Source organism: Podarcis gaigeae (genome assembly GCF_964106915.1).
Source record: "Podarcis gaigeae genome assembly, chromosome: 1".
NCBI classification, from domain to species: domain Eukaryota; kingdom Metazoa; phylum Chordata; class Lepidosauria; order Squamata; family Lacertidae; genus Podarcis; species Podarcis gaigeae.
In genome coordinates, this window is record NC_139678.1 from 120,261,649 (window position 1) to 120,273,963 (window position 12,315).

The 12,315-nt window shown below is 41.9% G+C and overlaps 1 protein-coding gene across 3 annotated transcripts in view; it reads left to right on the forward strand.

Moving 5' to 3' along the window:
* Positions 1–10,782, forward strand: part of ANKAR (ankyrin and armadillo repeat containing) — a 41,919-nt gene extending 31,137 nt beyond the window's left edge. For all 3 annotated transcript variants that reach the window (XM_083703973.1, XM_083703972.1, XM_083703974.1), the window contains 6 exons: positions 547–705; positions 2,397–2,514; positions 3,673–3,782; positions 6,644–6,840; positions 8,169–8,215; positions 10,353–10,782. In XM_083703973.1, the coding sequence (XP_083560099.1) occupies positions 547–705; positions 2,397–2,514; positions 3,673–3,782; positions 6,644–6,840; positions 8,169–8,215; positions 10,353–10,597 (876 nt within the window). In that variant the 3' untranslated portion in view covers positions 10,598–10,782. The remainder of the gene's footprint in view (positions 1–546; positions 706–2,396; positions 2,515–3,672; positions 3,783–6,643; positions 6,841–8,168; positions 8,216–10,352) is intronic.
* Positions 10,783–12,315: the final 1,533 nt, after the last annotated feature.

Sequence of the window (12,315 nt, forward strand, 5' to 3'; positions counted from 1 at the left end):
AGAGCGGTATACAAATTTTAATAATGTTGTTGTTGTTGTTGTTGTTGTTGATACATTCATCCTGATCCACTGTTTCTTGGCATGGAATTTCATGGCCTCATTTCGCCTCTTCCTTCTCTCAAACTAGCTATAGACAACACTAGCTACAGACAATACTCACAGTTTGTTTTGCCATTCTAATAGTGATGGGATTTTCTCCCCCTTCCAGTTTTTTGCAATCAATATTCTGGCACCTGCTGTTGCATAATTCCACCCTCTGGAATTTAATAATACCACACGGAAATCTGTCCTAAAGGTTCCCCCAATCCTCTGGAGCAGGTCTGGGTAGGGTGTGGGGTGCTTGCTTGCTTGCTTGAGTGAGTGAGTGAGTGTGTGTGTGTGTGTGTGTGTGTGTGTTTGTATGTCTCCCACTGCACAAACAGAAATTCTTGCACTGACAGGAGTTGGTAGCTGAATACCACCCATGGTTGTGTGTGTGTGTGTGTGTTTTATGTACTTTATATTTCACAGTCAATACAATTTACCTATTTCTCTGATTGTTTTAAGGATATCTGTTTGCGAGCAGGAAATGCTATCGCCCTTTTTGCATATAATAATCCCAGCCAGCAGTTATTGATTTTAGAGAGCGGACCAATATCTGTGTCTATATTTGAACCTTTCCTGGAATCGGAAGTAGAGACAGACAGAGCAATGGCTGCCTTTCAGGTACAAAACCAGAGATCACGCTCAGAGTTCACCCAGAATGCATAAGCACGCATGTGCCATTTTTGAAAATGGAGTTTTCCATAAAGGACTGTTTGAATGCTATGCCTCTGTCTTCTTGCTCAAATACAATGGACTCTGCTCAATCTACTACATTGGAGAAGGAGAGTTTCATCTTCTCCCTTTCGGGAGCAGCTTCTGATCCTTGTGGGTGTTCCATAAACATCTGGTTTGCCACTGTGAGAATAGGGTCCTGGAAGAGAGATGGACCGTTTTCCTGATCTACAAGGGTTCTTCTTATGTTAGTTTTCTAGTATAGATTCCGTTTCTCAAATCTCTGGAAAAAAAGATATATCTATCATTTTGAATACCTTTGAAAAGTTTTCAGTTGTCCTAGGTACAACCTGACACCTGCATAGTACCCAAAAGAGCCTCATTAGACTACCTGCCAGTAGCGTGGGGGGTGCAGGGGGGGCCGGCCGCACCGGGCGCAACATCTGGGGGTTAGGGTTAGGGGGCGCAAATCCACGGGTTAGGGGGCGCAAATCCACAGGTTAGGGGGCGCAAATTACTTGCCTTGCCCCAGGTGCTGACAACCCACGCTACGCCACTGCTACCTGCTACCTCCTCCCACATTTCAAGATTGTCACAATTAAATAAAGACTCCATAGTTTCTATATGAGTCAACTTTCCCTTCCTGAATCCTACTCTGTTTACCATCTAGCTTGGTGAAGGGTTCTGGAGAGCTTGAAAACTTGCAGACTACCGTATTTTTCGCTCTACAGCACGCACCCGACCATAACACGCACGTAGTTTTTAGAGGAGGAAAATCCGTAGGTATGCCACCCGTAGACATTTCCTCTATAACACGCACAGACATTTCCCCTTAATTTCTAGGAGGAAAAAAGTGAGTGTTATGGTGCAAAAAATACGGTATTTTGTGACCTCTTTATTGGCCTAAGAAAGGTGTATGTAATGTGGATTTTGGATTTTTTCTTAAAGGCCACCATGGCTATTTTTGCTTTTTCTGTTATTCAATGACTTGTGTCAACGTAGCCTGTCCAATTGTTCCTTCAACCATTCATCTATTGTGAAGAGTCATTTTTGCCCGAGTGGTTCAAGGCATTGCTTGGGAACCCATGATCTCAACATTTTTAAAGTTGTGCCCAATGTCTCAATCTGTGCCCACTTCAAATACTTCTGCTATTGTTACTTCATCGGTTGCAGTTTCATATTTTTAGTCTGCAGAGAAACCTATATACACTAACAAGGGCATATAGGAAAATTGCAAAAAGGAATTTTTTTTAAGAATTGGGTTGAAATATGGAAAAAGGTGTCGTGTTTTTACTTGCAAAATGTGTACGCATGTCTTAATTTCTAGTGTATTCTCCCATGTATGTCTGCATATGTTTGCATCATAGACTAATAAATGCTTCTGCAAACTCAGAAGTGTGAGGGCTGAGCTTTTGTGCTTTGTCTCCATCCGCAGGTAACACAAACATATTCTCTTCCATTCCTATGATTGTGTAGCCATAAACTACATTCTCATTAAAATATGCTTGCTTTGTACTGGGACAAAAAAATAATAATAACAATTTTTGCTGGAAGCAGGAAATGCAGAGAAATGGGGGGGAAATGTGTGAGGCCTGATTAATATATTAATGCATTGTGTAAAAATGTTTCTTTTATTTCAGATAGTTATACTAGCCAGAATTATAGTTGATAAGGATAAAGTCAGTCTGTCTGCAAAAGGAGTTTCTATTTTGGTCGACCTACTCTGTTCGGAAAAGACAGCGACTCTGGTGTTAATAGGCAAGTAATGATGCAAAGAAAAGCACTGTTTTTCAAGGCAGCATGCTTATCCAACACTGGAATAGTGCAAAATCTTAAAATAGTAGGATGTGATTGTTGATATGTCTTGTCTTGGTTTCTATTACTCTCTAGAGGCAGGTATTTATTCTGTCAAGACTATTATTATTATTATTATTATTGCTATGCCACCTATCTGACTTGGTTGCCCCGGCCAACCATACAGCAAAGGTTCTTGCTTCATTTAAATTATCGTATTTTTCGCTCCATAAGATGCACCTGACCATAAGACGCACCTAGTTTTTAGAGGAGGAAAACAAGGGGGGGAAATATTCTGAATAAATCAGTGGATGTATGATTTTTGTGGTTCATGTGGCCACAGACATGATATGTGATTTGACGGTGAGTTTGGGGTGGCCCAATGCAAAAATCCTGAGGATCCATGTGCTTTTACCTCCCCCCTCCCAGGCTGCCTCCTTTATCGCTAGAGTCCCTTATATCCCTCCTGTTCCCTTGCTGATCAGCTGATCAGCGGCTTTGTTTCCCTTTTGTTTGCCTTAGTGTTTTTTCCTTAGCTGGAGCAGATTTTTGCTCCTCCTTTTCTTCTAATTTCTCTCCATGTTGCTTGTTTTAGTATTCCTGTCTCCTCTCCTTGCAAGTTCGCTGTCCTTACCTCCCCCCTCCCAGGCAGCCTCCTTTATCGCTAGAGTCCCTTATCTCCCTCCAATCGCTTGTCGATCAGCTGCTCAGCGGCTTCGTTTCAACACCCCCAACCCTCTTTCTAAAAAAAAAAAAAAAAAAGCACAATCTGCTTTTCGCCCCTGGGCAATTCGGCTCCAGGGACCACACATTTGATCCATAAGACGCACAGACATTTCCCCTTACTTTTTAGGAGGAGAAAAGTGTGTCTTATGGAGCAAAAAATACGGTAATTGCACATTGGAGCACACATTTTACTTAAAGCCACAAGTGTCAATATGTTCCAAGAGTGCAATAAAAAGAATACTGAAAAGTGTGGCTATAGAAATTGTACTGGGGTTCTTGAAATGTTTCAGAAATGGACATCTGCCTGCTGAAGTTAATTGTACCAAAAAGCTTTTTTGTATCATTTTAGCTCAGTTTACTAGTAACATCTAATCTCAGTTATCTATTTCTCTATAGGGAAGCTACTGGCTAGTTTGGCTCACACAAGAGCAGGTATTCCAGAAGCAATTACATGCTTAGGAACTGTCCAGCGTCTTTGTTATCATTTATATGCAAAGGAAGAAGAGGTACAGCTATTTTATTTTTGCAGTCCCCTCCCCCATTTGATCCATTCAGTCTAACTTTCTAATGCAGCTAAACTGGAGAAATATAAAACAGCATGAAAATAAGCAATGTGGACCCTTTAATAGTATCAAAATATCATCACCTCCTTTTACCCTGAGATTATTAATCCAAATGAATGAATGCCATATACAGTATTGGTTTTTCAGTAACGCACATTGGAAGCCATATTTCGCCAATATACGTACATTAGACGGGTGGCAGTGATGGTGGGGGAAACCCAACTTTTAAAGCCATTATTTAGCCACTCTGCATTAATTTCATAAAAACAAGAAATAATTAATGGGAAAAGGTGGAGTTTTTTTTGTATATATGCTTTCAGGGTGCTTCCAGACTGAATATCACTCCAAAATAGCAACAGTCACATTCAGATTGCTCAATTAAAGACCATCTCTTTTATAACACGGTTTTTTAAGAAAAGAGAGATCCAAGCTGGTTGTATTGCCATCTTTTCCTGGAAAATTGGTGAAAACGCTGGTGTAAATACAACAACCATAAATTGTAATTAAAATATCACTGCAGCAGGAAATGTTCAATGAGTAATTGTTCATTTAAAATATATCACCTCCCTCAGTTGGATGGACCCTGAGGCTATCTTGGCGGAGGAGCAAGCTGGATTTAGTCAAGGCAGATCTACCATAGATCACTGTTTTGTCTTAGCACATCTTATTGACAAATACACCAAGAAAACCCGTGGAGTCTTATATGCAGCCTTCATTGATTTGAAGGCTGCCTTTGATTCAATTTCACGAGTAAGACTCTGGGCCAAATTGAATACATCCAGTATAGATAAAAGATTATTATTTTTGATTAATGGCCTATATAAAGATACTGTTGTACGTAAGATCCTCCAGAAATGGCCAACTCATAGGCCCTGTACCAGCCACCAAGGGGGTTAAGCAAGGCTGCATTTTAGCCCCAGCTTTTTTTAACCTATATCACTTCCCATCACCACTCTTTAAGTAGAAAATAGGTACTATGGAAGGTGGACCTCCCAGACACCATGGTAGAGAATACAAGAACAGACCAGATCCAGCATTGATCACACATTCCAGGGTGTGGCATGCAAGTCTTTTGACGCAGTAAACAGGGATCTGGAAGGTCTGAATTCCCATCACTTTAATTGACTGAATATAATAATTTACCAAGGGTAGCTAGAAACCTACAAGGGACTCAGCTACATTAGTAAAAAAAACCAAAAAAAAAAAAACCGTTTTGAATGCATTATAAACATGCAACACCAGATGGCGCCAGAGAGCAAAAGAATTTCTATGCTATTTTTACATAGCGCTTTGTTTTGTCTTTAGTTATTACAATTTAATTTCTGACTTACTTATAGCATTTTCCCCACCCAAGGTCTCACCTTTCTTAAGGAGAACCCTGTTGGATGTCCTAGGCATCCCCAGCCAAGTCTGATAGTTAATTCTTTATTGGGGAAACATGCACTAACAGCAATTTCCATAACGCCCTAGATACAAACACACACGTGCTTCTAGGCAGCTGTTCCTGGGTCTGTGTTCTGCAGAGAAATTGTAGCAATAGTGGGACCACACACCCTCCAGGTTATGTACCCTCATCTGATGGGGTGCACCCATCCAACCTGAGGCTTCTCTTACATCACTGCTCTTTCCTTTTTCAAGCCCCTCAGGCCTAGAAGACAGCGGGGCAGGGGGTGCCAGGGATCCGACTGGCCTGTCCCTTACCTGAGCAGCCTCTTCCTTTGACTTGTCCTGCACACCCATCTCCATCTCTGACCATTCCTCTTACACACACACACCTACTCAGGCTCCTGCCTTGTAGGCAACGCCAAACCCCATAAATCTCTGGCCCCTCTCCTGGGTCAATCCCCTGGCCTCTTTCCTCTGCCCACACTGTCATCCGAGGCCTACCAGTTCCTGACACTGGATCAGGCCAAAGGCCTATCTAGTCCAGTATCCTGTTCCCACATGGGCAGGGAAGTGAAGATCTCCCAGGTGAGACGGTGGGAGTCTGGAAGCAGAAAGGAAATCTCCCAGGTGAGAGCTGGGAGGGTCCACCACTTTAAAAAAAAAAAATTAAAATTATTAGATTTTCTAATTTAATAATCCAATCAAATCTCATTAAATATTCCAAATTATACATCTACATATCAAATACAGTGGTGCCTCGCAAGACGAAAAGAATCCGTTCCGTGAGTCTCTTCGTCTTGCGGTTTTTTCGTCTTGCGAAGCAAGCCCATTTAGTGGCTTAGCGGATTAGCGCTATTAGCGGCATAGCGGGCTTAGCAGGTCAGCTGATAAGCGGCTTAGCGGATCAGCTGTTAAGCGGCTTAGCGGATCAGCTGATAAGCTGCTTAGCGGATCAGCTGTTAAGCGGCTTAGCGGCTTAGTGGATCAGCTGTTAAGCGGCTTAGCGCCTTAGCGGATCAGCTGATAAGCAGCTTAGCGGCTTGGGAAAAAGGGAAAAAGAAGGAAAAAACCCCCGCAGGAACTCGCAAGACATTTTCGTCTTGCGAAGCAAGCCCATAGGAAATTTGTTTTGTGAAGCACCTCCAAAACGGAAAACCCTTTCGTCTAGCGGGTTTTCCGTCTTTCGAGGCATTCGTCTTGCGGGGCACCACTGTAGTTCAAATATTCTGCCGAATTATAAACTTTCTGTGGCATGATAAGTTCTATTTTTGAGAGAGAACTCTCCATTTTAATTTCTCTTTCTTTCTCTGTGTTTTTATTTAGATGAGTTTCTTTTACTGGTTTCATATATATATATATATGCTTTAATAAAATCCTTCAGGTAAAAGACACCTGAAAGTGAGGTTCTTTTTTTTCAGGTTCGTACATCTATGGCATGTGCTCTGGGATATTTAACATTCAACCGAACTGCATATCGCCATTTGCTAGTACAATGTAGGAATAAGCCCAAGTTGTTCAAGAGGCTAATACTGAACCTTAGCAAGGATGCAAGAATAAATTCAGACTTTGTGAGAGAATTTAAGAGGCAAAAAAGAGTTGGGCTTCCAGCTCTCAGGTAACAATTAGCAACCTTTCAATTATCTTATGGTTTGTTTGTTTGTTTTTTAAGGTTTTGAGTCCCTCACTTTTCACTTACTGAAAATCTTACTGATTTCTATTCAGTACCCCATGCAAATAGCGATCAAAATATCAGTTGACTTCAGGGTAATATTGATTCCACAAATACCCCCTTTTGGGGGACAGTGGTGGAGAGGGTTTTGGTGGAGCAGCTGCAAGCATTATTTAATGACACAGATTATTGGGATCAATTTCAATCTGGGTTCAGGCATGGACACAGGACTAAGGAGCCTTGGTCCCCATGGTCTCGTTGCAGAGCAGGACAGGCAGAACCGCAACCTGCTTCTTGATTTCTCATGAGTTGTTGCAATTCTCTTTTAAATCCATTTGATTTGTATTGATGGTCTTAATTATGTCTTTATGGATCCTTGTTGAGTTTGTTTTTATATTCCACCTTACTGTTGTTGTTTTTTAATGACAGTGCAGCTTATAAATTAATAAATAAATATTTTTGGTAATCTCCAAAACCTTCAGGGAATTTTATGTTTAGTTGTATAGAGACTTGTTCCCAAAGAATTTTTTTTTGTGTGAAGGGTTATTTCCTTCACAAAGTTCTCTAACTGAGAGGTATAAATCAGCAATATTTGGATGTTTTAGCTTTATTTTTATCTCGTTGGACACCCTTGATGGTGAAGTTTTGTGAAAATCTGTAGAAGAACAACATTTTGTGTTTTCCAGAAATAGTGGGGGGGCTGGAGGCTATGCGCTGTAAAACAAAAGCATCTTTTAATTTCCCAGTACAACCACAGAAAAAATCATAAACACAACAGCATATTCTAGTTTGTGTGAAAGGCAATTACAGTCTAGCGCTACAATTACATATCATGATATAAATAGGAAATGGCTGTTAGATAACAAGACGTGTATAAGATTTCTTCTTTTTTCTCCTGAGGTTAAGGACCGGTGCCTAGATTTGGGGTGAGGAACCTGTGGCCCTCCATATGTTGTTGGACTACAACTCCCATCATCCCTAGCTAGCAGGACCAGTGGTCAGGGATGATGGGAGTTGTAATCCAAAAACAGCTGGAGCGTCAAGTTTGGGAAACCCTGGTCTAGATCCTTAATACATTCCCCAGCAAGAAACTCGTTTAAGTAAGCAAAGTTTCTGCCATCCCAGCTGTTTGGAAATCAGAGCTGAGGTACAACCTTCCGCATTTAATTGTTTAAATGCTTATTGCTTAATTGGAACACAGATCCTTTGTTGTCCTCGCTGCTTGTCATTATATGTCAAGACTACTACTAACATTTTGCCTTTTTAATTTTCAGTTTGGAGATAAACGGAGGGCCACCTGCAGTTCCCGTACACATACGAGGTAATTTATTCAGAAATAACTCCCATTGGCTAGACAGCTCTGCCCTTTTAGGTCAGCTATATAATATACAGTATTATGACAAATGAAGGAAATTCTGAATTACCCATAAAGAGCAAAGTGCAGGAGAAGCCGAACATGTTACATCTCACTGTATGTGTGGTGGGGGGCTGCTGATATCTATTAGCTCATCAAATACATAAAATAAATGTTTGATTATATCTGGACAGAATCCAGAGAATTGAGGGGCCCATTCTGTCCTCCAGTGGCAATCCCTCACACTTCACAAGCTGTTGTTCTGGGGGGCCCTTGATCTTTAGACATCACGTGAAGGGGACAGACACGTTACCTGCATGTAGACCAGGGGTGTGCCAGATTTTCTTTGTTTTTTCTTTAGAAACACAAGTTCTACCAACCCGAGGCAGATGCAAAAAGCCATTAAAGAACTGGGTGCAGTATGCCTGGCCTGTATCTCAGTCCAAACAGTGTGTCTAAAGTAGTGTTTCCCAAACCTGGGTTTCCAGTTGTATTGGGGGTGGGAGACTAAAACTCCATCATCCCTAGCTAGCAAGACCAGCTGGAGACCCAAGTTTGGTCTAAAGCAAAGCAGTTATTTTTTTTGCAAGTGAGGGGCAGTTTTTGTATGGCAAGGGTCCCAACTGTTCAGAGGGGGAAAGACAAACAAACGCTTTACTTACATAAGCTTAAGAATCCCTCTGTTCCGTGGACTGTTAGGCTGCTGAACGGAAAATAATATAGTGCAACTGACTTTCGGGGTTGGTGTTTTGTGCGATAAGCACAGAGAGTGCAATGAGATTGAGTGTTTGGGTGGGGGAGGTACCCATTGACAATAAAGGTGGTATTATTATTATTATTATTATTATTATTATTATTATTATTATTATTATTATTATACTTGCCAGCGTATAACAAGGCTGCCAACTTGAATAAAATATTGGAAGGTCCCAGGTAAGCCCTGCGCCCCACAAAATTGACCACAAGACGGGGACACACACACCATTTGAGTGGCAACGGCCATCAACCGGGTGTTGGGAAAACGCCCGGGAAGGCCGCCAACTTCCCAAGGCTCCGGGGTGTCTCTCCAGTGGTCCTCCCTGGCTATAAATTTCCCTCAGTCCAGAGAGACCGGTGATAAGTGACCCTTCCCTCCTGAGAGGAGCACACTCGTCTTCTGGCATATCATAGCAGAAGAAAGAGTCAATCAGTAGCTCTAAACTACTTTATTTTACAGTCTATATACAGAGACTTCATCAGCATGCCTGTGCTCCCTCAGCACCAGTACAGAACAGCATCACAAACAGAAATGAAACTAACTTCCAACAGTAGTGAGACTTCCTGTCTCACGCTCTCTCAAATGATATACACAAAACTCAGGAACTTTCCACCATATGTGGTGGATATGTAGGAAAATACAGGTATTCTGGGAGAGTATCCATGCAGAACTGCAAAAAATGCTAAAGATCTATTTCAATAAAAAACCAGAGGCCTACCTCCTGGGAATAACTGATTGGGATATTCCGCAAAAGAGGAAGGGTATCTTTTTATATGCAACGGCGGCAGCAAGAGTTCTGATCGCAGCAAAATGGAAGAGTAATGAAATCCCCTCTATACAAGGTTGGATCCAAAAGCTAACAGAACATGCCAAATTAGATGGTCTATCAGAAAAAATAAAGAATAAATCAAAACAGGAATTTGTTTCAAAATGGGAGGTTTTCAAAGAATATCTGAAAAATAAATATACTAGTTTAAATTCTGTTGCAGCATTCGAGGAACTTCAGTAATAGTTGCAAGGTAGATATACGAAATTAGATATATTAAGAATAAGTTTAATTATGATATAAGTGTGTATTGGCAATAAGTATTATGAAATCGAAATATGGAATAGACGGGAGGTCGAGTCTTTAGTGTGAAGACCAATATATGTTATATTGTTTGCTAAGAAAATTATGTGTTTATAGTAATACACACACACACACACACACACACAACATAGTGCTACTGCTGGAGCAGCACAAATGGATAAAAATCCTAACACCGGGAGGGGGGAAGTGTAACTCCCTCAAATATTCTAGGAGTCGACTCCTCTGGTGCATAAGAAAGCAATGTTTTCATTTTGCAGACAAGTCACAGACTAGTGGCGTCAAGATATACAAAACAAAGTGTCGTCCAAAGGATTCCCTCTTCTTGGTGCCCACGGCGACTCACCTAATGGGAAGGTTCAAAACACCGGAAAAGCCCCGCGTCCCAGTATCTGGCCACATTCCCTTTCCACACGCCACAACATCGGACCTCATTCAAGTTTCGAGGCCGAGAATTGTCGATGTCTCCGCACTCCTCAGCAACTTGTCGGGAAAGAAATCTTGACTTTAGTGCCTGCACTGGGGCAGCAACAAAAACAGTAATGTCTCTGCTAATACTTTTCAGATAATTAGGGTAAATATTACTGCTCTGTCCGTAACAGATTTACACAATGAAAGTTTGTCTATTAATAATGCAAAAAAAATAAAATAATTGCTGCTGTGGTAGAGAATAAAAAGGCTGGCAATTAACTGTAAGCATTCATGTTTGATAAGAAACTTAGGTGCCGTATTGAAGCAGAACTGTTTTTTCTTGCCTCCAGTGTGGCCTAGAGAAACCTAAGAGAACATTCACAATATTTCTCAATGTTGGTATCTTTTATAATAATTTAATTATAATAATTTATTATTTCTACCACGCCCACCTGGCTGGGTTTCCCCAGCCACTCTGGGCGGCTTCCACAGAGACCAAAAATACACTAAAATGTCACACATTAAAAACTTCCCTGAACAGGGCTGCCTTAAGATGTCCTCTGAATGTCAGGTAGTTGTTTATCGCTTTGACATCTGATGGGAGGGTGTTCCACAGGGTGGGCGCCACTACCAAGAAGGCCCTCTGCCTGGTTCCCTGTAGCTTTGCGTCTCGCAATGAGAGAACTGCCAGAAGGCCCTCGGCGCTGGACCTCAGCGTCCGGGCAGAACGATGGGGTTGGAGACGCTCCTTCAGGTATACTGGGCCAAGGCCGTTTAGAGCTTTAAAGGTCAATACCAACACTTTGAATTGTGCTCGGAAACGTACTGGGAGCCAATGTAGGTCTTTCAAGACCAGTGTTATGTGGTCTCGGCAGCCGCCCCCAGTCACCAGTCTAGCTGCCGCATTCTGGATTAGTTGTAGTTTCCAGGTCACCTTCAGAGGTAGCCCCACGTAGAGCGCATTGCAGTAGTCCATATTTTAAGCCTGAAATCCTAAGCACACTTGCTAGGGAGAAAAAAGACCTTGGAAGAAAGACCTGGTGGACCTTACTGTTGGTGCCAAAACACACTCATCAAGTGTTTGGAATATGGGGAAGTTGGCACGTTAAGATAGGTAAGCATACTGGATCAGCCCCATTTCCTTCCAGTTGTTTTTCCAGGGTTCCAAGAGGTGTGGGGAGCTCACCCCCGAGACAAAGACAGCCCCCTGCTTATATACACACCTTCTTCAAGCTGGAAGGCAACAGAAATAGTAAGTGTGTAGCAACATTCAGCCGCAGCCAAGCACTTTCTAAAGCAGTGTTTCCCAACCTTTGGTCTCCAGCTGTTTTTGGACTACACTTCCCATCAACCTTAACCACTGGTCTTGCTCGCTAAGTATGATGGGAGTTGTAGTCCAAAAACAGCTGGAGACCCTAGGTTGGGAAACACTGTTCTAAAGCATAATTGACTTAGCACATCCTTAACCATTAGACTTAAAAGAGCTAAATGATGGCTGGATTGCACACCACATGATAATTCCAGCCTTTGCCCAATTTAACTACTATAGCACAGCGTTCAAGAGGCTGCATTTCATGTTAGAAAAACCCCAGTTTTGGGAGCTGGGCTGTCTGAAGCCTTCCAGGCATGGCTAAAAAGGCAGGGGATCATTCTTCGCAAATCAAACCCATTTTCACCCCAAGAAAACTCGGTTGAAGAATGCAAAATTAGATCTTTGCAGACAATGCAAGATTCTATGCTGCGCAATTCTGGTTTACCCCAGAACGTTCTGGGAAAACCAAGATTCTTCAAAGCACCGTCAAGACATTCATT